Source organism: Phoca vitulina, unplaced genomic scaffold (genome assembly GCF_004348235.1).
Source record: "Phoca vitulina isolate PV1807 unplaced genomic scaffold, GSC_HSeal_1.0 scaffold39, whole genome shotgun sequence".
NCBI classification, from domain to species: domain Eukaryota; kingdom Metazoa; phylum Chordata; class Mammalia; order Carnivora; family Phocidae; genus Phoca; species Phoca vitulina.
The window spans coordinates 13,583,962-13,609,949 of NW_022589742.1; the positions used below are offsets into that span (position 1 = coordinate 13,583,962).

General features: G+C 44.3%; 1 protein-coding gene across 1 annotated transcript in view; it reads left to right on the top strand.

Moving 5' to 3' along the window:
• Nucleotides 1-25,631, top strand: part of FRMD7 (FERM domain containing 7) — a 47,697-nt gene extending 22,066 nt beyond the window's left edge. The window contains exons 2-12 of the mRNA XM_032428370.1: nt 3,099-3,203; nt 4,008-4,050; nt 6,821-6,854; nt 9,722-9,819; nt 17,320-17,434; nt 17,625-17,772; nt 20,281-20,376; nt 21,725-21,888; nt 23,226-23,294; nt 23,414-23,489; nt 24,549-25,631. Coding sequence (XP_032284261.1) covers nt 3,099-3,203; nt 4,008-4,050; nt 6,821-6,854; nt 9,722-9,819; nt 17,320-17,434; nt 17,625-17,772; nt 20,281-20,376; nt 21,725-21,888; nt 23,226-23,294; nt 23,414-23,489; nt 24,549-25,631 — 2,031 coding nt within the window. The remainder of the gene's footprint in view (nt 1-3,098; nt 3,204-4,007; nt 4,051-6,820; nt 6,855-9,721; nt 9,820-17,319; nt 17,435-17,624; nt 17,773-20,280; nt 20,377-21,724; nt 21,889-23,225; nt 23,295-23,413; nt 23,490-24,548) is intronic.
• Nucleotides 25,632-25,988: the final 357 nt, after the last annotated feature.

Consider the following 25,988-nt stretch of genomic DNA (forward strand, 5'->3'; position numbering starts at 1 on the left):
TAACCACTCTTAGTCTACTGTTGACTGGAAGTCTTACCAATAACACAATCGCTTAATACAGATTTTGTATGTTCTGTGTATTCTACACTGTATTCTTACAATAAAGCCAGAGAAAAGAAAGTGTTATTGAGAAAATCATAAGAAAGAGACAATACATTTGTAGTGAGATACTGCAGTACTATACTATATTTATCAAAACAAATCCACATATAAGTGTGCCCATGTGGTTCAAACCCGTGTTGCTTGAGGGTCAACTGTGTGTGTATGTGTGTATTTTTTTAAGGCAGACGCTGTTCTGTAATCCAAGGGAAAAGGTAAAACAAGATTCAGGATTGTGGTTCCAATTCCTTGAGTGGGAGGACTGGTAGTAAAGAATTTAGATCCACTAAAGAGCTTGATTAGAATGTTGACAGTGTGAGCTTAAACAAGAACTTGCAATGGAAAAGAGGATCAAAAGTCCAGAAAGGGGGAAAAAAAAAAGTCTAGAAAAGTTGTATGTAAAGAGTTATTATGAGAAAAATAACCTCAACCTAAAAATCGCGGGATTGGATTATAATGGTTAAAAAACATTAAAGCCTGCATGCTGAGACAGAACCAAGACCTTGCCTATTATGCAACACGTTCCACAAGGCTGGCCAATTTCGACGTACATTCTGGAGGGCTGAAGGGAAATGCCTCTCCCGAGGTGGGGGTGGAGAGCCCCAGCCACGTGAGCGCCTGACCTCTAAATGCATAAATGCCAAAGGCTTTAAGAGCCAGTTGGCAACATGTGCCGGGATAGAAGAATCAGGAGATTATTCTTATAAACATGGTATGGGCTCTTACGGAAGGGAGCAAAAAGGAAGCCTTGATTGGAATCCTTACAAGAATGGCTATATATTCTTTGGGACAGCAGAAACCTTTAAATATACAAACACATGGAATGTGGCAGCCTTGATGGGGAGGATTAAATACTCCGATGGAAAAAAAGAATCCAAAAATGAGGAGAAAGGAAAATCCTGAGTTTCTTAAATTGTTTGCAAAGAAACTGAAAGTCCGTGACGGGATTTGGTCCTCATGACTGAAATGTTTCTTTGGTGTCGGAAAAAGTATTGCTGTCGTATCTCTCTTTAGAAATTCTTCTTCTTCTTCTTTTTTTTTTTTCTTATAATAAAAATCCCGTGGCAGCTCCTTGTCTGGAGGACTTTAAAAATAGGAGCGATTTCATCTGTCTGGAATGGTCTGTGTCAGCACTTGCCCTAGGCAAGGTTGCCACATAGGCAAAAACTCCCCCTTCCCTCCTCCTTCCCAGACGCCCCCTCCTCCACTGGCCCCCAATGCCCTTCATGCCCTTGCGCACCCCCCAACTCTGTGTGGGCTGACCCCCTTCTCCAGGACCACAGCTCCAATGTGACCTCGCACATAAAATCCAACCCCCCCCCCCCCCCCCCCCCCCTGCTGGGGGGGGGGGGGGCACCCCCCCCCCCCCCCGTGGCTTCTTTGCATTTTAAAATAGGACCCCGGTTAACCCACATGCATCTCGAGTCGGTGGAGCTTTGGACGGTGTAACCAAGTGGAGCGAGGTCCAGGGGAGAGGGGAGGATTTGGGGTCGCTGGGGGAAGGGGGTGGGGTAGGCCGCCTTCCTGGAAGCTATTAAATCCCAGATGTGGGCCCCCCCGCCCCCGCGCCCCCCCCCCCCCCCCCCCCGTTCAGCCGTGGCACTGCCTTGAGGGAGAGGGTAGGGGGCGGGAGGAGGGTGGCTGGACTCTCTGACCTCTCAAGGTTGCCATAAATTCTATGGGTCGGTGATTTCCAGCTCCATTTCCCCTTGCTCGGCTTCCTGAGCGGCACCATGGGCACCGCGTGACTTGGCTTTAACTAGGGGTTCTCAGCGGCCTGTCTCTGTGCCTACCCGCCAGGGCCCAATTTTCCCATCACAGTCCTCCCTGCAACAGCTACCCTCGGGTTCAGCCACGCTGGCGGCTGGAGATCAGCCCCAGCCGCGCTCCGCTCGGAAAGAGATTTTCCGAGAGAGAGCTTCAAAGCTCAAGCCTAGAAAAGGGGTTGTTTTGTGCTCACCGTGTCCGTGGGCTTTGTGGGGGGGGGAATGATGTGTGGCCTTATGTGAACGAATTGGTGGGAGATTTGGTGGGCAAGGCTGCAAAGTGAAGTCTACTCAAGGAACTCATGTGACCTAGTGGGCCAGTCTCATGTCAGAGCGACAGACATTCAAGAGTCCCTAGTAGGTGCCAGGCTCTGAGTTAGCCATGGTGAGTCACAAGAAAAACGAAGCGAGGTCCCTGCTATGAAGGGACTCAGTGGAATGGGGGAAGACAGACACCCTGGGTTAAGAGTGCCATGTGTGGGGTAAGCGAGGGTGCTTGGGAGCCCGGAGGTTGCCCTTGACTCAACCTGTCGCTGATCGGGATCAGGGCAAGCTCTCCAGGAAGACGGCATCCGAGCTGAGGAGGAGTGAGCCAAGCCAAAGAAAGGTGGCAAGGGCGGTCTAGGGAGAAGGAATGACAGGGGCAGAAGCATGAGGTGTGAAACCACTTGACAGGTGTGGGGCAGAGCAGGCTGCGATTATTAGAAAGGAAAATGCCAGCGAGGGGCAGGGGCGAGAGAAGAGGATGGAGGGGCAGGCACGGCCACGGGAGGCAGAGAGGGCCCAGCCTCCCGAGCCAGAGTATAGACTTTATCCTGAGGGGAGCCACAGAAGGGGTTTTAAGCAGGTCAGATTTGCATCTTGATTAAACTGTCAGTTTGGGGGAAATCATTCAAATTGCCTGTGGGATGAATTGATTAAAGAATTCCATTGAAAGGGTAGATTTGCAGATCTTGCCATAGTTAAGTGCAAGGCTCTCTTTTTCCAAGAGGGTTTGTCATGAGTCTGAGGCTTTTCAGAGGGGGAGGGGGGGCGCCTAAAACAATCTACAGGTAGATGCCTGTATATTTAGCTGTAAAACATCGTCCTCTGAGAGGATGCAGGACCTCTAAACGGTGCTTACAGGAAACAGTGTCTGCAGCGAGTTGGGGGGCTCCTACCCTTCCTTCCACACTGCCTAACAGTATCAGGTTAGGAACGCAAACTGTGCTATGCTCTCTCTGTTTTGTTTAGCAAAAGTCATCCGGGAAGGCGCTGTTTAACCTGAGTTGCAGCCACCTAAATCTTGCTGAAAAGGAGTATTTCGGATTAGAATTCTGTAGCCATTCTGGAAATAATGTAAGTTGGTTTCATTATAGGGTTCTTTGTGTCTACAATTGCCTCTAAAATGCAGTTTGCGGCTAGGTACGTAGGGCTCAAACCTGACTGAAAAATGAAAAAGCATTCAAACCCTTGCAAGATGCCTGGATTTAATAACAAGTTTCCCTCCTTGCCTATCTAAAATCATCTCAGTTTACCGAACAAACTCTTCTCCCCTCTGCTCCTCTTCTGTCACCCCGAGAACAGCAACCTCTGCTTTATCTGTTCTGATTTCCCAGAGGCTGGACCTCAGCCTCCACAGTGAAGACTCTTAACCTCACCAGTGAGGATTCAGGGGGCTCTTTTTCTCCCCCTCTCTCAGCTCCCAACATTCTCTGTGTCCTGCGTTGGCATATCTGTTATCTGGCACCTTCCCAGAAAGGCTCATTAGATCTATTAAGCTGGCATTTGGGGGCTGCAGGATTCAAATGCAGAGCCAAATGCCTTCATTAGTCTTTGTAGTAACTAATGAGCCTTGGATGTGACACCTTTGTCACCCTACTTAGGCAGGGGAGCAGTGATTCAAATGTCAACAACAAAGAGTTTATAGATCAACAACGTTCACTGTCACTGGAAAAATACAAGGGAGTTGATTGAGTGTCGTGGAGGTATGTCATCTCTTTGACACTGCTGTTTCTATCTATCTTTAGAAGGGGGTCTAAATAGCCTTGGTATTTGTTTATTTTGTGTTGACTTTTATCTGTTACCAAAAAAAAAAAAAAAAAAAAAAAAGCCGCACTCAATGCCATGTTCTACCCATTTTTTTCATTAATGTTATCACAGGTCTGGTTGGAACTGCTGAAGCCCATCACAAAGCAAGTAAAAAGTAAGTATGGGAAATCACTGAAGGGATCTAATTCCCAGTTACAACTTGAAAACATTTCAGCGACACTGCGCTATTCCTCACCAAATATAAGGGGAGAAAAGGGGCTTTGGGGCATTATTTTAATCCTTCACAGGGTCAGTGAATGTAGCAATTAAAAAAATCATTTTAATTTTGCCCAAGATGAAAAAAAATCATGCTGCTGGATCTTCGGGTAGATTGGAAGAACTCGGGTAATGACAGCACTCTGGGGATTGGCTCAAGCCTTGGGGCATCCTTGATGTCCCCCGGGGAAGGAAGAATTTCCTCTGCCCTTCAAGGTCTTTCTAGCAGGACTAAGAATCAAATTGACACGAGACAGATGAACAGGGGAAATTCAAATTTAATCTCGTACGTATGGGGAGGCCACACAGACATGGAAATTACAGTCAGACAAAATGAGGCCAATGTGTCATCCTGAACGAAGGGGGTAGGGGTCTGGGACTTCAAAGGGAAAGAAAGCAATTCACAGGAAGAAGAAAAAGTAAATGTTTGGTAAACAAATGTTGGCTGGGCCCCCGCTCAGAAACAATGGGACATAGAGGACTTTGATCAAACAGGCCTTGGGAGGTCCCTCCCTGTCTACCACACCTAGTTCATATTAGAATGTAGTTATCTAAGGTGATAGCTCTCTTCCTGGTACAGGCTCTCCTTTCCAATCTAAGTTTAGCCAGTTGAGGGGGAGGTGAAGAGCATTTCCTGAATTGACTGGGTTTTGATTGCTTTTAATTCAAAACAATCTTTTTTTAAAAGATTTTATTTATTTATTTGAGAGAGAGAGAGAGAGAATGAGAAGGAGAGGGGAGCAAAGCAGAAGGGACAAGCAGACTTCCCACTGAGCAGGGAGCCCGACTAGGGGCTCGATCCCAGGACCCCTAGAACAGGACCTGAGCCAAAGACAGACACTTAACCCACTGAGCTCCTTAATAATCTAAGTGCCCAACTGGCCCATCTTAGGCAGCCTGACCTTGTTACTTATAATGTCAATCTTCAATGCCATTCACCTTCTGCCTGAAGATGTTTTAGTTTTATCATGCCCCAGACTTTGTCCATTTGTTTCAGTTCACATTCGGGTGCCTGCTATGTTTGAAATCTCCCCCACCCCCACCCCCACCCCGTATTTCACCACCTAGTGTGGCGGTTCTGAAATTGCAGTGTGTATTAGGATCACTTGTTCAAATGCAGATTCCCAGGCCCCGTTCCCGGGTTTGGGGGCAGGCAACCTCTATGTTAAATTCCACAGGTGTTTCTGAATGCAGGGGGAGTTCAGTCAACACTTTGAGAAATGCTGTCGTGTCTCTTTGCTCTACCTGCCCTCTCCGTGTTGGTTCTGTCTGCTCCCACTGCATTTTATTTATTATTATTATTATGATGTTTTTAAAGACTTTATTTATTTATTTGAGACAGACAGACAGAGCACAAGCAGGGGGGAGCAGCAGAGGGAGAGGGAGCTCCATCCCAGGACCCCGGGATCACGACCTGAGCCAAAGGCAGACGCCTAACCAACTGAGCCACCCAGGGGCCCCCTCCCACCGCATTTTAATCGTCTGTCACATTATTCCCAGGGCTTCTTACCTGATTCCCCCAATCCGTCCTCTACCTTACTTCCGAGGGGAACTGCTGAAAATACAAAGGTGACCACCTCACGCTCCGGCGTCACGTGCTTCCGCGGCTCCTTATTGCCCTTAGAATGGAGTCCGAACTCGTTGGCCCGCTCGGCGAAGCGCACCTGCCTGTCTAGCCGGCCCGCTGCCACTGACCCCTTCGTATTCCTACCTCTCCTGACGGTGGCAAACTCCCTTCAGGCGTAGGGCTCTCCGGGAAAAGAAAAGATGTCCACCTAAACCGGAATTTCAAATTAAGAAAGAAAGATTTTCTCTGTGTAAGGATGTCCTTGCGTTATCTTTGTTTATCTACAGTTCCGGTCTAACCGGAGCCCTCTGTCCTCCCTCTCGGGCTTGGCCGGTACTCAGTGCTCTGTACTCAGTGCTCGCAGCCGTCTGCAGGGCTGCCTCTTCTACCGGGCTATGAGGGCTTGCCCTTCCTAGGACAATGCTTGGCCTAGAATAGGCACTTGACAAATATTTGCTGAACGCATGCTGCGAATGGTGCACGGATGCGTTTGCTTTTGATGCAAAGAGTTTCTTTTCTTCTTTTCAAATGCGAGTAGGAGTGAAGGCAAGTAGATGTGTTTTCTTAAAGCAGATTTTAAGCAACAAAGTAGCAGCGGTCCATCCACTTCTAGTTCCCCTTATGAGATGCTTGATGCCAGATGATAATCACCTGCTTCTAAAGCTGGGCTCTTCTCTCAGCCAGGAATGCAGAATCCCAAGTGGCAAGTGGTATATATTTTTTAAATGGGACACTTCTTAGAGGACCCAGTAGGGCCCAGAAAGAGGCGCAGCTTTACAAAAAGAAACTCAGAGGGAGAGAGGGTAGAAAGGGGGGCAGGAGAACTTTCCCTGTTGCTATCCACATAAAGACACAATCCAGAGATAGCACCATCTTAGAAATGTGAAAAATTGAAATTTAAAAGAAAAGTCTGAGGGAGGGAGTGATGGGGAGAGGGGGGAAGAGGACAGGGGAAGTGTGTGTGTGTGTGTGTGTGCGTGTGTGTGTGTGCGTGTAAAGACCTGTAACTGTTGTGATGGACATTTAAATAAAACTTATGGAGATATTGTGTTTTAAGATCCTAAGGAGGTTGTTTTCAAATTTATGGTGAAATTTTTCCCAGTGGACCCGGGACATCTTCGAGAAGAGCTTACAAGGTAGAGTAACTTCCCTGTGTGTCTGCTGCATGGTGTTACTTAAGAATCATTACTCTCCATTTATCAGAGAATGGGCTTCTAGCCTTCTTTGGAAAGCTTGGCTCTCAGTCACTCTCCAGGAGATGGTGAGGAGCTGGAGAGAAGATGGGCCTGGCTGGTCCCCAAAGTGTTAATCTTCCAAAGGGTGGGGACCTCAGGGAGAAGGAAGGGTGGCATCTAGCAGGGCACCCAGCCTGGGTGCCCGCTTGGGGGTTCTGCCATTAATTGCTACAGCAGTAAGAGCGCTTGCCTTCATTGCATCTGTGTTCCAACCAGAGGGCTGCTTGATGGCACAAATGTGATACCAGCTAATTTCTGTGGATATTGAAAACCGGGCATGCGCGCGTGTATGTGTGTGTGTGTGTGTGTGCACATCCCATAGGTAGAGAGGGATGATGACGTATACTTATAAAAAATTTAAAAAGTAAAAAAATAAAGTTTAAAAAATGATTTAAATAAATTATTTATCATGTATAATCTAAATCATTGATAATTTTATTATAATTCTTTAATAATTATAAATTATTCATAATTTTATATAATTTTAACAACTATTTCTAATTATACATTATTCATAATTTTAGATAGGTAAAATATTTTACACTCGTAAAAATGAAAAAGTTAAAAAGTCACCAGTATAAAACATTTTTAAAAAAGTATATTTATGCTTATATACAATGCCCTTCAAAATCAAAACGTAAACCTACTTCTCCAAAACTGCATTGTCAACCTAACACTCCTCCAAACCCGAATGTGCTTGCTAGACTCTAGAATCTTACCCTACAAGGGATATAGGCGATCATCTAGCCCAGCCCTCCTGCTTTACAGAGGAGGAAACGGTCCCGGGAGCTAGAGTGACTTGGCCGGGCCTTCCCCACCACAACAAGTCCAGTTCTTCTTTGCCCCTTTTGTACAGGGGGCCTTGTTTGCTGAAGGGTCTCTGCAGACGTCACTTTTCACAAGTCTGTCACTGGCTCGCCCTCTCTCTCCACATTTGTGAGTTGTAGGCCACTTTCCCAGATAACCTGATATCTTGGTATCTGTATCGGTTTGCACTTGCTAACCCATTTCAGTTGAGTCTCACATTATGACCAATTTTAATGGAGATAAACTTTCTCCCCCCGCCGCCAAAAAAAAGAGAATGAGAAAATCAATGCGATGATAAATGATTCATCAGCTGTTCAGAGCGAGGATTTGGTATTTGTAGCAGGCAGCTGCCCTCTTAATAGCAAGGAACGTGTCAAATGACAAGAAGTTTCCTTTCGTGCTTGCTAGGAGCAAAATGAGATTCTCTCTCCCTTTAGCACTCGAGGCCTATTATTCTCAAAGCAGGCAATGGTAAAGGTTAGACTTCCTTTATTTTTTCCTCAGTTGAAGATACTTAACCATAGTTGACTTCACAAGGATGCCTTGTTTGGGGCCAATCCATGAGTTTCGGAGAGTGGTATGCAAATATAAATTTTCTAACTGAGTCATTTCTAGCCCATTAGGGGAGCTCATAATTTGAAGGTTTATAATGAAGAGCGCATTTATAAATTGAATAATCACCTCCTAATTTTACCTGTTTTTTCTAATCTAGATTTTTATCTATCACCTGCAATTAATTTTGATTTACCACATTGCCTTCAAGGCTTAATTGATTTAAATTAAAAAGTCCAGATAAAACGTTATTTAGAAAGGCACATCTTATATTGGGGAATGCCCACCGTAGATACTCCATGAATGTTTGAGTGTATAAAATAAAATATTGGAACCAATTTTGGACCACAGAAGAAAGCAGTCAATGATAGAATCTTCTTTTTACACATCTTTTCAAAAGTTGATTCTCTCCTGATAAGGGCTTAAAAGTGTGGGGCAGGGGTGGGAGGATGGGTTAGCCTGGTGATGGGTATTGAGGAGGGCACGTTCTGCATGGAGCACTGGGTGTTATGCACAAACAATGAATCATGGAACACTATATATAAAACTAATGATGTAATGTATGGGGATTAACATAACAATAAAAAAATTAAAAAAAAAATGAAAGAAATGATAAAAAAAAAAAGTGTGGGGCAAATGCAATCGCTTTGGCAAAGCTCTGGTACCTACCTGCACTTTCTGGGTCCCTGACGAACCTTCCGTGGGCAAAAGGGCAGTGTGGCTTCATTCCATTCAGAACATAGGAATTTCCTGCCTGCTCTGTGCCAAGTGCTGGGCCGGGCTCTGGTGATATGGAGAAGGTGGTCCGGGTGAAGCGTGGCCTCACGTCCTTGATTTCTGCAACACAATCTTTTGGATAGGAGGAGGCCTCAGTTCAGTGTGTGACCTGACATCTGGCCACAGTTTCACTATCTTCGGGCAAAATGACCTTGCCAAAATCACCTAACCTCTGCCTTTCTATAATTGTAAAATGAGGGTGATTGTTCCTGCCCCACCAACCTAAGTTGTTTTGATAGGGAGTGCTTGATAGCATTTGGTAAACAGCGGCCCGAGCGGGCTTGGTCTTGCTGAATCTCCCTTTCTCTCGGGCTGGGTATGTATGTGGCTTTGCTAAGTGGCAGAAGCCACGAGAGGATGATTGGCCAACTCCCTCAAGTTGGCGGGAGGATTTAGCCGGGGTGATTCCTAATGGCTGTGAGGCCTGCCAAAATGCTGGAGCAGCCGAGCTGTGGTCTGGGGCTGGTTTGGGGCTGAAGCAAAGCCTATGCATTAGTCACCATCCCAAAAAGGCATCTCACTGTCTGGGGGTGCCGTTTCTTTCTTGAAACATCTTGGATCTGGGAGAAAGGAAACGATTCTCTCTTGTTCCTGTTTCTTTCTCAAGAGATTTTTCCCCAACTTCTTTTCAGGTATCTTTTTACTCTTCAAATAAAGAAGGATTTGGCTCTAGGAAGGCTTCCATGCAGTGAGAACTGCACAGCGTTGATGGCATCTCACATCCTACAATGTAAGTAGCAAACGTCAGCTTCGGGGCCTGTCAGGCAGAAAGAGAACCGAGCAAAGGAGCGGAGCACCCCCCCCCCCCCCCCCCCCCCCCCCCCCCCTGTGCCCATCCTGTGTTAGGACCTACGGAGGAAAGAAAGCCTGCAAAAGGTGTGCGGAATCCGCATGGACCAGTAGAAAGAGGCTGGACATTATAATCACTCAGCTTTGGATTCCAAATCCAGTCCCTGCTATGTTCTAGCTGTTGTAGGCTTGGGTGAAGTCCCCTCACTTGTCTGTGCCTCAGGTTCCTAGTCTTTACGATAGTGACAAGAGTACCTTCTCACAGAGTGGTTACATAGATTAAAAGTAAATGCCGATTTTCTTGCTATCATGGTGTAACCTCCCCCACCCCACCCCACCCTGCCTGGGGCTTGCTGTCCTGGAGCTGGGTTGGACTAATCTGTCCCAGCATGGATTTTGCCAGGCAAGCTCCCACTCTCTCTGCTTGCCCCAGGATGCATTTCTGGTACGTGCTTTCTGCAGCACATTGTCATGTTTGATGGGATTTTTGCGTTGCTCTTTATCATGAGTCTGGAGAACAAAGCACAGAGGACAGCAGGTGAAAGAGGCTAAAAGGGAAAAAGGCCCCAGGCGTCTATTAGAGTTCCCCATTTGCTGGCAGCCAAGTAGTTGGACTAGGGCTGAATAATGGAGGCAGGGACAAGGAGACCCGGGGAACGGTGGGGGCGTGCTTGGGAGGGGGTGAAGCTGGGCACGCCAGTCTTCTCCTGCGCCCCTAAGGCCGGGGTCGAGGCGGCTGGAGATAGTATTTTGTCTCCTATGGCCGGTGGACTCTCTCTCTCTCTCCTAGAGAGGCCTCCCAAGAATAGGCTGTTCTTAACCACTTTTGCGGGATCATAACGTCATTTTTTGGCTTGTTTCACAAGTTCGGTGTTGACCTCTGTCCCTGACCTTCCTGACAGGCCAGAGCTGGTAGACTTCTGATTTCACTGGGAACACCAGAATGAAGTGCTTGGATAGATAGAGACAGTATCTAAATCAGTGTTTACCAAGGGATGCCTGCCTGGGACAGGTGACAACAGCCCCAGGATATCAGGAATGCAGTGGACAGTGAGAGCAATAGTCATCAGGAAAGGCTTCTGGAGGGGGTGGCTTTTGTGCTGGACCTTAAAGGGGCACACAGGAATCGGATAGGTAGTGATGGGCAGAGACACAGCTTGGGTACAGCTCAAGCATAGGGTCCGTTTAGGAGAGGTGGCAGAAAACTACGCGTCATACTGATGGGCTTTGAATGCTTGGCCGGTGGGGGGCACGGGGTAAGGCGGATAGGCAAAACAATGTTGGGAGACTTATCCTTTTTCATTATCAGCCTGTTAATGACTTGGGCTCCCCAACAGCCAGGGGAGCCCAATTTCATTCTTAATAGCTGAGCATTATGGATTTGGGCATTCCCTAGTGGCCATTTGAGGTATAGCACAGAGGGCTTCAGTTTTTCTAGAGGATGATTTGTCAATACAAGTTCTTTCCATAGGGAAAAATCTAAAGTTTCAGTGAGTCCCACTCCTCACAGTGCATGTCACTGGATGCTAAGGCAGTGTGCAGAACATCAGCAGGCGGCTCATTCATTTGCTCATTTATTCATTCGTCCGATATTTATGTCCTAGGCACTCAAGAATCTCCACATGCTGACCTCATCTGCCTAAGTCTCTCTTACACATCCTTTTTATGAACGCTTTTAGTAACTTCTTTGTCATTCATTCAACAAAAACTTATTGAGCACCTGCCACATGGCAGGTACTGTTATAGGCGCGGGGAACACGGCAGTGAAGTGAACAGACACAAAGCCTTGCTCTCATGGAGCTCATATCTTGGCAGTGGAGGACAATCAAGACAATAACCGAAATAAGGAAATATATCATGTACGTTAGAAGGTAGTAAGTGCATCAGAGAAAATCACATATGGAAGGAAGATGGGGAATCCTGGGGGTGGGGACTGAATTTTTCAATAAAGTAGTCAGGGTAGGCTTCACTGTGAATGTGACAGGTGAACAAAGACTTGGAGGAGGTGAGAGGGGCAAGCCTTGCAGAAATTGGCTGGAAGGTTGTTCCAGGCAGAGAGAACATCCTGTGCAAAGGGCCTGAGGTGGGAGTGTGCCAGGAGTGTTCAAGAAACATTTAAGCAGGCTTTGTGGCTGGCTGGAGCTGGGGGGTGGGGGAGAGTCACCGTGGAGGGCCTTAGAAGCCTACTAAAGACCTAGAACATAACTCCACATGAGATGGGAAACCACTGATGAATGTTAAGCAGAGGAATGAGATGATCTGAATTAGGTTTTAATGGGAACATGTTGGCTGCCAGGGTGAAAACCTTCCGAGGGAATGGTGGAAGTGGGGAGACCAGAGAAGAGGCCATTGCAGTAGAAAGAGGTGATGGTACTCTGGGCCAGGGTGGTAACAGTGAAGATGCTCAGAACACTTGCTACCTTCTTTGCTGATATTTACTCATTTGTGTTTTGTAGGTCTCCTCCTAGATTGTCATAGTCTTGCATGGAGTGAAAAACCAGCAGTCTTATGCATTCTTGTGTTTTCCTAGGGTCAACATAGGGTCAGGGTCTTGTGCTTAATAAATAGTAGGGGTGATGTGTGTGTGCGTGTGTGTGTGTGAGTGTCTAATTTTTTTTTTAAGATTTTATTTTGTTGGGAGAGAGAGAGAGAGCGAGGGAGCAAAAACAGCTCTGTTGAGGTATAATTTACTTATCATAAAATTCACCCTTTTAAAGACTACAACTCAGCAGTTTTTAGTAAATTTACAAAGTTGCACAACCATTACCACAATCCAGTTTTAGAACATTCCCATCACACCGAGAGACCTCTCGTGCTCATCTGCAGTGACTCTCTGTTCCCACACTCAGCCCCAGTAACCACTAATTTACTTTCTGTTTCTATAGATTTTGCCCTTTCTAGACATTTCAGTCAGAATGATAAAATATGTGGTCTTTTGCATCTATGTGGCTTTGTTTCACTCAGCATAAGATTTTTGAAATTCATGCATGTTCTAGCATGAATCGCAGCGGTTTCTTCCTTTCTTTTGCTGAGTAGTATTCTATTTTATGGACATGCCCCATATTGTTCATCTCTGTACTTGACTGTGGACATTTGGATTGTTTCCAGCTTAGCTAATATGAATAATGTTATGAACATTCATGTACAAGTCTTTGTTTGGACACATTCTCATTATCTCTTGAATAGATTCCTAAGAGGGTAATTGCCTCATCTTCAGGTAAATTTACGTTGAAAATGTTAAGAAACTGCCAAACTGTTTTCCAAATTGTAACGATAAAACCAGAAACGTATCACATTTCCAATTTCTCCACATCTTCACCAATAGTTGGTATTATCTACTTTTTTTTTTTTTTTTTGGTTGTGGCCATTCTAGTGGATATGAAGAGATATCCTATTGCAATTATAATTCACATTTTCCTAGTGAGTAATGATGTGGAGCACCTTCTCATCTGTTTATTAACAGTCCCTATGTTTTTGTTGGCAAAATGCCTTTCAGATATTTTGCCCATTTTAAAATGGATTGTTGTCTTCTTATTGAATTTTAAGAGATTTTTGTATATCCCTTTTTAAATTTTATTTATTTATTTTTTAAAGTGATCTCTACGTGGGGCTCAAACTCACGACCCTGAGATTAAGAGTCGCATGCTCTTCCAACTGAGCCAGCCAGATTTTTATATATTCTGATTAAAAATCATTTATGAGATAATGTAATTTGAAAAATTTTCCTCCAGCTTGGTGGCCTGACTTTCTGTTTCTTAATCCTGGCTTTTGGAGGAGAACAGTTTTTAATTTTGGCAGAATTCCCCTTTCTCAATATGTTTTAGTAGATCGTGCTTTTGGTGTACCTAAGAACTCTGCCTAACCTAAGGGCACAAAGATTTTCTCCTGTTTTCTTCCAGAGCCTTTGCAGGTTTGCCTCTTAGATTTAGATATATGACATTTTGAGTTATTTTTTTTTTTTGTCTGCTTGTATGGTGTATGCTGTGAAGTAGGGATCCGACTTCATTTTTTTTTTTTCATGTGGTTGTCCATTTTCTCCATTTGTTGAAAAGACTATCATTTCCCCCATTGAATTGTCTTGGCGTCTTTATAAAAAAACCAATTGACCATTAACGTAAGGGTTTATTTCTGGATTCTTAACTATGTTCCATTGATCTATATGTCCTTATGTCATCATTACACTGTCTTATTTATTGTAGCTTTGTATTAAGTTTTGAAATAGGAAAGTGTATATCTTCCAACTTCATTCTTCTTTTTCTAAATTGTTTTGGCTATTTTGCATCCTATGCATTTCCATGTAAGTTTTAAGATCATCTATCAATTTATATTTAAAAAAAGTGGTGGGAATTGCATTGAATTTATAGATAAATTTTGGCACAATTACCAGCTTAACAATATTGAGTCTTATAATGCATGATCCTCAAATGTCTCTCCATTTATATAGATCTGTTAAAAAATTCTCTCAGCAATGTTTTGTAATCATCAGTATACAAGCCTTATACTTCTTTTTGTTAAATTTATTCCTGAGCATTTTATTTTTTTAGATGCTATTGTAAATAGAACTTTCTTAGTTTCATTTTTGGATTGCTTACTGCTAGTGTATGCAAATACAAGTACTTTTTGTATATTGATCTTCTATTTTGCTACCTTGATGAACTCCTATATTCTAGGAGTTTTTTGTGGATTTCCCAGGATTTTCCACACACATGACCAGGTTGACTACAAGTAAAGACAGTATTATCTCTTCCTTTTCAGTGCAAATTATTGATATTTTTTCTTGTTGATTAATTGCACTGGCTAGAACCACCAGTACAATGGTGGATAGAAGTGACAAGAACAGACGTCCTTGTCTTGTTTCTGGTCATAGGAGAAAGCATTCAGTTTCTCACCATTTAGTATGATTATGATGTTAGCTGTAGGTTTTTCATAGATAAACTTTATCAGGTTGAAGAAGTTCCCTTCTATTCCTTGTTTCTTGGATTTTTAAAACTTTTTTATTATTGTATTTTTTTTTTTTTGAAAGAGAGAGAGAGAGCAGGGGGTGGGTGAGGGGCAGAGAGAAAGAATCTTAAACAGGCTGCATGCCCAGTGTGGAGCTGGATGCGGGGTTCGACCTCATGACCCTGAAATCATGACCGGAGCTGAAATCAAAAGTCAGACGCTTAATCGACTGAGCCACCCAGGCATCCCTGCATGTTTTTGGTTCTTTTTTAATCATGAAATGGTGTTGGATTTTTTCCAAAGCTTTTCTGCATCATTTTGAAATGATAATGTATTTTGTTGTCCCTTATTCTATTGGAACAGTATATCACATTAATTAATCTTCACAAGTTGAACTGATCTTGCAATCCTGGGATAAATCCCACTAGGTCATGATGTATAATCCTTTTTTTATGTTTCTGGATTCAGTTTACTAGTATTTTGTTGAGGATTTTTGCCTCTGTATTCATGAGGTACATTGATCTGTAGTTTCCTTGTGATGACTTTGTCTGGTTTGGGTATCGGAGTAATACTGGCCTCATAGAATGAATTGGTAAATATTTCTTCTTCTATTTTCTGGAAGAGTTTGTGAAGAATTGGTCTTCATATCTTCTTTGAATATTTGATAGAATTAATCAGTGAAATCATATGGGCCTGATTGTGTTTTAATGAGATTTGTATGTTTATCAATTTTGGCAAAAAATAAATTAAAAAGCCATTGATTTGGCCTTTTTAAAAAAACCTTGTTACATGAGGATTTTCATTATAATGTGACTTTTATTTTTCCAATAATGTGACTTTTAAAAAATATACATTACATACCTCATTTGTCATGAGCATGTCAGTGAGCATGTCATCTGTCTAAAATGTAATAAAAAATCAAGAGAAAAGAGGAAGTAAGTTTCCAGCACTCAAAATCAGTGTCCCATGTCCATGTATTTTAGTTACAGGATTTCACGGAGAATGTATTTACTCTTACAATTCATAAAATTCATAAAAAATTTTGGATATCTAGGTTCTCAGTTAGAAGTCATAATTACAACCAAGTGTGGAGACCTTTTCGGGAGAAGTCAGTAACCAGGAAGTGATTCATATCAATCTGACAGAGAGGGAAAAGGCATAAAAATTATAAAGAAGACACAATAGTTCAAAAATCGAAACATTTTGAAGCCATTAACTGTAGGGGCAGATATTCCTGTATACCCCAATCACCTCTGTAGGTATTGTGCTATGCCAGATGTTTATAACAGTAAACTAGAGACATCTAGAAAAGAGTAGATTATGATCAGGGATAAGCAGCCAGTGATTTGGAAAAGCCAGAATGATTTCCAGAATGATTCATTTACTGGGGATTCCAGATAGCTGGGATTTTACTTGTTTCGTACAGAGTGATGAATGGCTGTGGCTGGCTCGCGCGGTAGTGGGCATTTATAGTCTCCTTTTCTGATAATGTACAGTCAGGGTGGAGTGAGATTAAGGGCCCGTATGAGTTTGCTAGGGTTGCTATAACAAAATACCAGAGACCAGAGGGCTTAAAGGGCTGGAATGTATTTTCTCACAGTTCTGGAGGCTAGAAATCCAAGCCTGAAGTGTCGCAGCTTTGGTATCTTCTGGGGCCTCTCTGCTTGGCTTGCAGATTGTTGCCCTCTGGATGCATCCTCACCTACCCTTTGCTCTGTGCACCCGCGTTCCTGGTGTCTCTCTGCAGGGGCAAATTTCCTCTTCTTATAAGGACACTAGTCAGATTGGATTAGGGCCCACCCTACCGACTCATTTTAACTTAATCCCTTCTTTATAGGCCCTATCTCTAAATACAGTCACATTCTGAGGTATGGGGTTTAGGACTTCCACATGAATTTGAGGCGAGCAGGGGGGGCGAGGGAGGGGCACCCAGTTCAACCCATAACAGGGACTGGTGAGAAGAAAAAGATCAGAAACAGAGTGTGGAGGAAGGAACTAATGAAATAGTCATCTGGGGGTGTCTGGGTGGCTCAGTCGTTAAGCGTCTGCCTTCGGCTCGGGTCATGGTCCCGGGGTCCTGGGATCGAGCCCCGCATCGGGCTCCCTACTCGGCGGGAGGCCTGCTTCTCTCTCTCCCACTTACCTTGCCTGTGTTCTCTCTCTGGCTGTCTGTCCCTGTCAAATAAATAAAAAAAAAAAAGAAAAGAAAAGAAAAGAAATAGTCATCTGTGATCCTGGAGCCTGTAAGACATACACTGTGCCTGTGATCTACTATACTGAGACTTCAGAGCAACGCACTGCTTCTGATCTGAAAAAGACTCAGTTCCCCCCCATATCCTAAAATATAAATTGATATAAGGCATGGCGTGGGGGGGGGGGGCCTAGGGCCACATTGGCTGCAAAGAAAGGGCTGTTTGGGGGAGGCCAGAGGGTCTGCTGAGTGCTCCATTCCTAAACTCCTCAATGCTAATGTGAAAAATGTCATTTCTCTGTCATGCAGCAGAACTGGGAGACTTTCATGAAGAAACAGATAAGAAACATCTGGCACAAACCCGCTACTTACCGAACCAAGACTGTTTAGAGAGCAAGATCATGCACTTTCATCAGAAGCACGTGTGAGTACTTCAGCCAGCACCAGCTTCCACCAGCAGGGAACACGAAAGCTGGGGACGGACTCTTAAAAGCAAATCCTTAAGTCAGAGAAGCTTCGGGCTCAAGAATACACTGAGCTCCTCATGGAGCCCTTAGGGCGGAGGTGTCTTTCTTGCTGCATTTATTAGGCTCATAAATTATTTCCCTTTGCAGTGGCAGGAGCCCAGCTGAAGCTGACATTCTGCTACTGGATATAGCAAGGAAGCTGGATATGTACGGCATCAGGCCTCACCCCGCCAGTGACGGCGAAGGCATGCAGATCCACCTGGCTGTCGCTCACATGGGAGTACTGGTGTTACGGGTAACAACTCTTTCCTTTAAAGGCCTGCAGCTTTGGGGGTTATCTTGGCTCCAACGTGGGTGTCCGTTCCTGAGGTGACCTCGCCCCTCAGTCTTACCACCAGCCAGAAAGGGAGGGGATACTTGCGAGTATCTCCCCTCGATGTGCTTTGCTTCCCTTTGTGGTCTCTGACGGGCTGTTGTGACTCTGAGGAGCTCACCCGTTCGATCGGGCCAGCATGGTGGAGAGAGAAAGTCAAGAGGCCCTTTGGAACTTGTAGACCCTAAATACGAATATGGATTTTGGCATCTAAAAGCTTCAGCTGTGACACCAAGTGCACTCACCTTGTCCAAATCCACCAGAAACAACCCACAGGGACCAAATTAGAGCACCGAAGCAAGTCACCAACAGGTCAGGTGCAGACTCGGCTAGAAGAATCTTGGCCTTCTCATGTTTCGGGTTGTAAACTTTGCAGCACAAGAGTACACGGGTGGGCAAAAGACCCAATGGGCCACAGGCATAGCTGTTCCCCCAGGAAGGAATTTTACCCATTCCACTCTAACCGCCCCCCATCGGTCCTACTGCGTGGGAGAAAATGGGGAAGCGGAGGGGAGCAAGGCCGTCGTGTTAGTTGTGAGCTCTTCCGGCGGGAGTACTTCTGTGGACAGTGTGGAATGACGTAGCCAGTCTATTTTGTCCCACCCCAAATCCAGTCGAAGAATACTTGTGTACTGAGTACTCTGTATGTGTTCGGTGTTGCATTCTTCAAACAAAACCGGCTTTATTGAGATATAATTTGCATACTATACAATTCATCTGGTTTAACTGTACAATTCAATGGGTTTGAGTATATTTACAGAGTCGGGCAGCAACTATTCCTTCATTCATCCTTCCGTCAGTACAGTTACTGTATAGCCCCCTGTGCCAGATGTTAGAGCTGCAGAGGGAAACAGGAGGGATCCTGACTTCGTGGACCTTGTATTCTACAAAGTCTTTTTTTTTTTTAAAGATCTATTTATTTATTTATTTGAGAGAGAGAGAGAGAGAGAGAACGTGAGCAGGGGGAGGGGCAGAGGGAGAGGAAGAGGAAGAGAGACCCTCAAGCAGACTCCCTGCTGAGTGCAGAGCCCAACACGGGGCTCGATCCCATCACCCTGAGATCATGACCTGAGCTGAAATCAAGAGTCGGACCCTCAACTGGCTGAGCCATCCAGGTGCCCCATGGACCTTGCATTCTAATAGGCGGAAGACGGACAATGAAACAAGTAATTTTAAACAAATGCCATGTTTTTGTGCTCGAAGAAGTATGGGGTGCTAAGGTAACACGTGTGAAAGGGGTTTAACATTTAAGCTAAGGGGGTGCCTTGGCTGGCTCAGTTGGAAGAGCTTGCGACTCTCTTGATCTCGGGGTCATGAGTTCGAACCCCACGATCGGGGTAGAGATTACTAAAAATAAGTAAATGAATAAACTAAAAAATTTTAAGCCAAGACGTGAGGAAGTTGTCCAGATCAAAGAGATAGGGTTGGCAGGTGAGGGAGGGGATTCCAGACAAAGGGCACACAGACAAAGGCCCCAAGAAGGGTAAAGGATGGCACAGTCAACAAACTAACATTAAGCATGACCTATGGCTCCAGTCATTAAGATACTCACAATTTATTTGGAGAGACCAGAGAAATAGTGATCAATATCAGTCAATAAGTAATCAAAAGCTAATCTATCCTATCTACCTGAAGTTGCACGACAAGTATACATAACAAACTAATAAATGTGGTTACCCATAGAGAATGGATAGATGGGTACAGAGGGACAGATATAGGAGTGATGGTGGTGGGAGCGAGACTTCTCGATGTATATATTTTTTGTATACCTTTGATTTTTGGACCGTGTCAACAAACAAATATCAAGCAACCGACCAACCAACAAATGGATAGGTATAACTATATACAACATATATATATATACAGATATATATATATGTTGTACCTATATATAGGTATAACTATATATAACAGAATATTTTAGAGGGGATGCTACCAGACTGGCAAGACAGCTTGACTATGGAGAAGGCAATTCTGGGTAAGGAGAATGAGGAGCCCTCTGGGAAGGAAGGTACAGGGTTGGATGGAAGGGTGTTTTTTAGGATCAGTGGGATAGAAGGCTGGATGTTCAATACAGCTGAGGCAGGACACCCCAGCCAAACGTGTTTAGACTCGATGACACACGCAGTGAGGAGCTATGGAAGGTGTTTGAGTAAATGGGGTGGCAGTCATCCCTTCCTCCCATGATCTCCCTATCCTGGCTGGAAACCTTCCCCAGGCGTACCCCTTCTTGCTTGCATTTCGGAGCAGCCTTATGTCTCCCTCGAATGCCTTCTTTGGCCACAGCTTCTACCTAGTACCACAGGATCAGTCTGTGCAAGAGGTAGGATGGTCCCATGCATGAAGTGCGTTTTCTAACGGGTTCTCATTGTCTTCCAAACCAGCTTGTGCTGACATTCACCTTGAAATCTGCCATGCCTGTCATTACAGGGAAATACAAAGATCAATACTTTCAACTGGGCTAAAATCCGCAAGTTGAGTTTTAAGAGAAAGCATTTTCTCATCAAACTTCATGCCAACATCTTGGTAAGTAGCTTTCTAATAAATTCTTTTACTTTCTGTTCACTTGGGATTTCTTGGTTGTTTCAGCAAATGGTCTGAATGTGAGTGGTGAAAGCTGAAGGGTGATGTACTCTCTCTTTTGCCTCTACATAAATAAACCAGAGCGTTAGTCATATTTTTACTAGAGGCAAAACACCAAGAAATCCTATTGGCAGTTCAGAATGAATAAACTAGTGGGAAAACGGGGTGGCTGGAATGAAAGACAAGTCTCCTTAAAAACCATTTTTTTTTTTTTTCAGGGATTTGATAAGTCAAATGGAAGTGACCAGATCTAGGGCTATGCACATGTTTATTTGCTGTTATCTGCCCCATTTTATATTTTCATCTCCTTTCCTTAAACAAAAATAACTGAACACCGAGTACATGCCAAATAATTGAACACCTACTATTTGCCAAAGCAGGATGCGGCGGAGGTGGGGTGGGGGTGGGGGTATAGATTAGGCAAAAGCAGCTCTTACTGGTCAAGGCTGCATTGTACAGGGTACGACAAAGATACTAGAAAGGATGTTCTTTTGTGACTCTAAAGGAAATGAAAAATGACCTACAGAAGATCCAGTAGTGTGGCCTTACACAAAAGTGTTCATTTGAGCAGTTCAGGAGACTGTCTCCAGTGTGAAGCTTGTGGAGTGTCCCAGGGCTGCATGTGGGAACCTGTAAAGGAATGAGGGAAGGGGGGCTCAGCAGAAAACAGGGCTGCATGCACGCATGCACAAATGGGGGTCATAGAGTGGGTCGGGGGGATGGGGAAAACTTGAACTTTAGGTCTGAAAGGCTAAGCTCCCCTAGAGCAGATTAGGATATGCTAAGTGAGCAATGTAGAGCATCGTAGAACAAGGCAGCATAGGGACAACTAAATGTTTCTAGCTGGTATGTTAAAAAGACTCCTATACATGTAATTATCCTATAAAGCCTACCATCTGTAAGGAAATCGCCTCCTCCCCCTGTTTCCTGTTGGTCATTTATAACTTCTTGTCACCTTGAAAGGATGTCCTTTGATGTTCATTTTAACCTAATTTACAACTTCATAAAAATGTTCCTGGCAGAGAAGAGGGGGTAAAAATGTGTTTGAGGTACGGGGGCTCCAGAGCGAGATTGGCTTCTCAGAGAAGGCTCTGTTTTTGAGCAGTGGCCCTGTCTGTTCCTCGGAAGGTCGCCAATCATTTGGTTTTAGTAGGTGTGAAGCGTGTAGGGAGCCAAGTGGAAAATCAGAAGCTGCATGGGCCCCTGGACCAATAGTTTGGAAAGCACTGGGATTCGAAGTTCTTTGATAGTCTTGAAGGATGTTTGGCTTGATGGAAATTGGTTTACACAGGTGTTGTGCAAGGACACCTTGGAGTTCACCATGGCCAGCCGAGATGCGTGCAAGGCTTTCTGGAAGACCTGTGTGGAGTACCATGCTTTCTTCAGACTTTCTGAAGAGCCCAAATCCAAGCCCAAAACCCTACTGTGCAGCAAGGGTTCCAGTTTCCGCTATAGGTAATGAAATATTGCACATAAGTCAACTGTACACACAACTTCTTTTCAGTAACGTGGAAGGCAGTGGAAGGCGTTGAATTCTAGAAGCAATGAAGAATCACTTAAAGGGTGATCCCCTTTACTGCTCCTTCTCTGCGTGACACATGAGGTCCATATTTCCCAACAGGGAGACAGGAGGAGGGAAGCACCCTAGTTAAGGGGCTAGATCAGAATATTGGCAAGGATTGGGGGGGGGTCTTATGCTGTTTGAGAAGATGTATTTAATGAACCTGTTGTTTTCCTTATATCGCAACTTCTATGCAAGCCATGGAAAGGAAAGCTCAACAACATCTGTTTGGTGGTGGTTGGGTGAGAGACGGGTGGGGAGACAGGCTTGGAGGAGCTAAGGGAGGCAGAACGCTAAGCAGTACGGTAGTAGAGGCTCTTTGCGGCAGGGGACACTTTGGAGGAATGGAAGCAAGGTCAAAATATGATCTCGTTTTTACGTGAATGCACCAGCCTAGGAATTCTTTGGAAGAAGCCTTCAAAACTCTCAGCTAAGATTTAAAACAAAAACAAAAAACCCCAAAACAAAAAAAACCACCTTCTAATTGAATGTTTCCCATAGGGGATTTTCAAATAGTGGAAGCCCGCCTCAGTAAGAACTGAGATCTTAAAAACATACATATTTTTTGATGGAATCTTTCCAAAATGTATTTTACAAATCCCTGCCTTCTTAAACAGATGATACTGAGCATATTTTGCCCTTCTCTGAATGACCGGAGCTATTATAAACATCACTTATTATCCAGGGGAGGCGACGGTCTGGGGGTGGGGGGAGGCACGACAGTCCCTGCACCTCGGTGATAAATGGCTCAGACTTTTTGGGTTTTATTATTTTTCCTGATTTCTTTTTTGGCTCTTGTGTTTCTCCCAGCCGTCAGCTGGCTTTCTTTGCTGGTGTATGGTCTGGCTGGAGCAAACCTCTTCTCCTGTTTAGTTAGCTGTTTTTCTTCTGTCAGGAATTGGGAAACTGGATACATAGCCTTATTAGAAATTGTGTGTAAATTTGCAGGTAGGGAAAAGGCCTTTATAGGAGAGTCGGTTCATTTTCAAGGCCAGAATTTTTAACTGTGATATAGTCTTGTTCTGAAGCTTTTAAAAATTTTCTGGGTTCTGAGAAGTTGAGGTTGCTTTAGGCCTGATAGTTGAAAAAGTGGGTAGTATCATTACTGTGATGGTCAGATTCATGGCCTATGTCATTCATTGGGACTCTTGACTCCAACAGTAAATGAAGCTTTGGAGTTTTAGTAGCCTGAGTGGTGTTAATAAAATGTCTATCTCATTCTTTATCACAGTGGAAGGACCCAACGGCAGCTTTTGGAATATGGAAAGAAAGGGAGGTTGAGGAGCTTGCCATTTGAGAGGTACATGGTTCTCTCTCTCTCTCTCTCTCATGTTGATTTTAAGCTGAATGTAGAGATTTCTATGTATTCTGTATGTGCCTGCAGACCATTTCAATTCCTTCTCTGTTTGCGGATTGCAGGAAACATTACCCATCTCAGTACCATGAGCGACAATGCAGGTCCTCACCGGACCTCCTCTCTGATGTGTCAAAACAAGTAAGGTTTCTGAAAATCCCTTCTTTAGATAAATGTACTGCATCTACATGTCAAATGCTTTTAAGAATTGATTCTGCCAGAATGTCCCGGTGTGTAAAAAGGCGACTCTGTTTGAGTTAGGCTAGCCTCCTCAGGAGGTCTGTCAGCTCAGTCTTTCCAGCCAATAGAAGACCATTTAATAAATCACCACTGGTGTGTACCTTATGGACTGAAAGGATCTGGCACATCTCTAAATTGCAACTTGTATTGCTAACATTGTGCAAAATGCAGATCCAAATGAATTTCTAAAACTAAAAAGCTCTTTTTTTTTTTTTTAACCTAATGAAAAATTTTAAGGCTTAGAGGAAGCGCTAAGGTCTTGGGTTAACGTTTTAAAGTACTCTTGCTGTGTAATTTTGTCACTTAATTCAAGAACAAAGTGCTATTCTCCTGGAATCGTGAGATGATGGCTTCATTTGAGTTTTATAAGCATTAACCATGGTAATTATTTTGCTTTTGCTCTCCCTAAAAAAAAAAATAATTATAGGTCTCACAAACTCTCATGTCTTCATTCAAATCATAGGCAGTTTTTATTTCAAAGGCATCACAGAGGTACAATGCTGGAAGGTGCCATCTAACATGTGACCCTCTCGTGCATAGCCCTCCTTCCCACCATTTTACAGAGAATAGGGAGGAGGCTGGAGCAGGGAGGTTAGGAGACCCGCCTAAGGTCACACGGCAGAGCCAGAACCAGAAGGCAGAACCCTTGGCTCATTTATAAATGAGCTACTAAACCATACTGCCTGAAGTCCCACGCTGGCTGAAGAACATGGAGAACTCAGAGGCAGGGAGTGGGATGCAGTGAGAAAGGAGACTGTCATGTGTATTTTTTAGCACATGGATTGGGATATGGTACAAGGTATTTCCCATTCTGTATCCATTCACCAGCCTTGGAATAGAATATGGATCGAAATGACCTTGTGAAAAATACCTTTGTGAAATTCAAGGCGTTTAGATCCCTGCCCCCACCCCAACCAAATGGCTTTTCTCTTCTTTCACCAACATGTCCTCTCTTGCAAGGTGGAAGATTTGAGACTAGCGTACGGCGGTGGGTATTACCGAAATGTGAATGGAGTGCACGCATCGGAGCCAGTGCTAGACCGTAGGAGGAGAAACTCAGCAGTGGAGGTGACGTTTGCAGCCGAGCTGGAGCGTTCCAAACCAGAGGCGGATCCCACACTGTTACATCAGTCCCAAAGCAGTTCCTCTTTCCCTTTTATTTATACAGACCCTGTCTTTAGCACTGACCCGGATCCCAGAGACTACTTTGAGGAAAGGAGTCCTCTGAGCTCCTTCCAACCAAGCTGTAAGTTTGCTGACAATCACATGAGTGCATCTTCTGGCCTTGCAAGCAAAGTGAGTCCAGCAAGGCAGCTAACTTACACAGATGTGCCCTATATTCCTTGTACTGGTCAGCAGGTTGATATTATGCCTCCCCAAGTCTTTTTTTATGTGGACAGACCACCCCAGGTGCCCAAATGGTCCCCAGTCATGGCAGAGGAAAGGGAAAGGCCAGACAGCTGTCTAGAGCCCGCTGCAATGAAGCCAGCCAAAAGAAGCCCAAGGAATGTCAGAATGAAGAGCTTTCAGCAAGACTTTCAAGAACTCCAAGAACCTACGGCCAGGACTAGTGGTAGGAGCAACATCAATGTAGATCTGGAAGCGGAAGACCCAAATTTAGAAGATGCATTTGCATATAGCATTCAAGAGCAAACCCCGAAACGATCCCAGAGCCAATCAGACATGAAAACGATCCGTTTTCCTTTTGGGTCCGAATTTAGACCTTTAGGGCCTTGTCCTACTCTGAGTCGTAAAGCTGACCTTTTTACATATATGTTTGCAGAGCAGGAGTTTCCAACAGTTTTAATGGATCAGGGAGCAGCAGAAAGGTACGTAACTAGTGAATCCAGTGATTCAGAATCAGAAATTCTTAAACCAGACTACTACTCTTTGTATGGCAAAGGAACAAGGTCACCCATGGCCAGAATCCGCTTATCTTCTGGTAGTCTACAGCTTGATGAAGAGGATGAAGGTGTTTCTTTCAATACGCCAACTGCTGAAGACAGGACTTTGCTAAAACCATGTAATTACTTTTTAGCTTAAAAGTGTGAAATCAGTGAACATTTCTGGGCCAGTTCCATGTTGCCAACTTAGGTAAAATATAAGGAACGTTCTGCACAAACCATTTTCTTAGTTATCATTCATTGGTATTAAGGGGATCTCCTACTTTTGGGCACCTAGCTTATTAAAGATCCAGCTGCTGCCTCGTTCCTCAAGCTCCCCTCCTCAGTTTCCTCTGAAGGGACTCTGGAACATACCCTTTCCTCACCAGCACCGTGGTCGGGCAAGGTGGCTACTTGTCACCTCCATTATACGTTTCCCCATAGAGACATTATCGATGAAGTTCAGGCTCTTCAACACTGAATAATGGTGACAGTATGGGTTGGCATAGCATTGGCC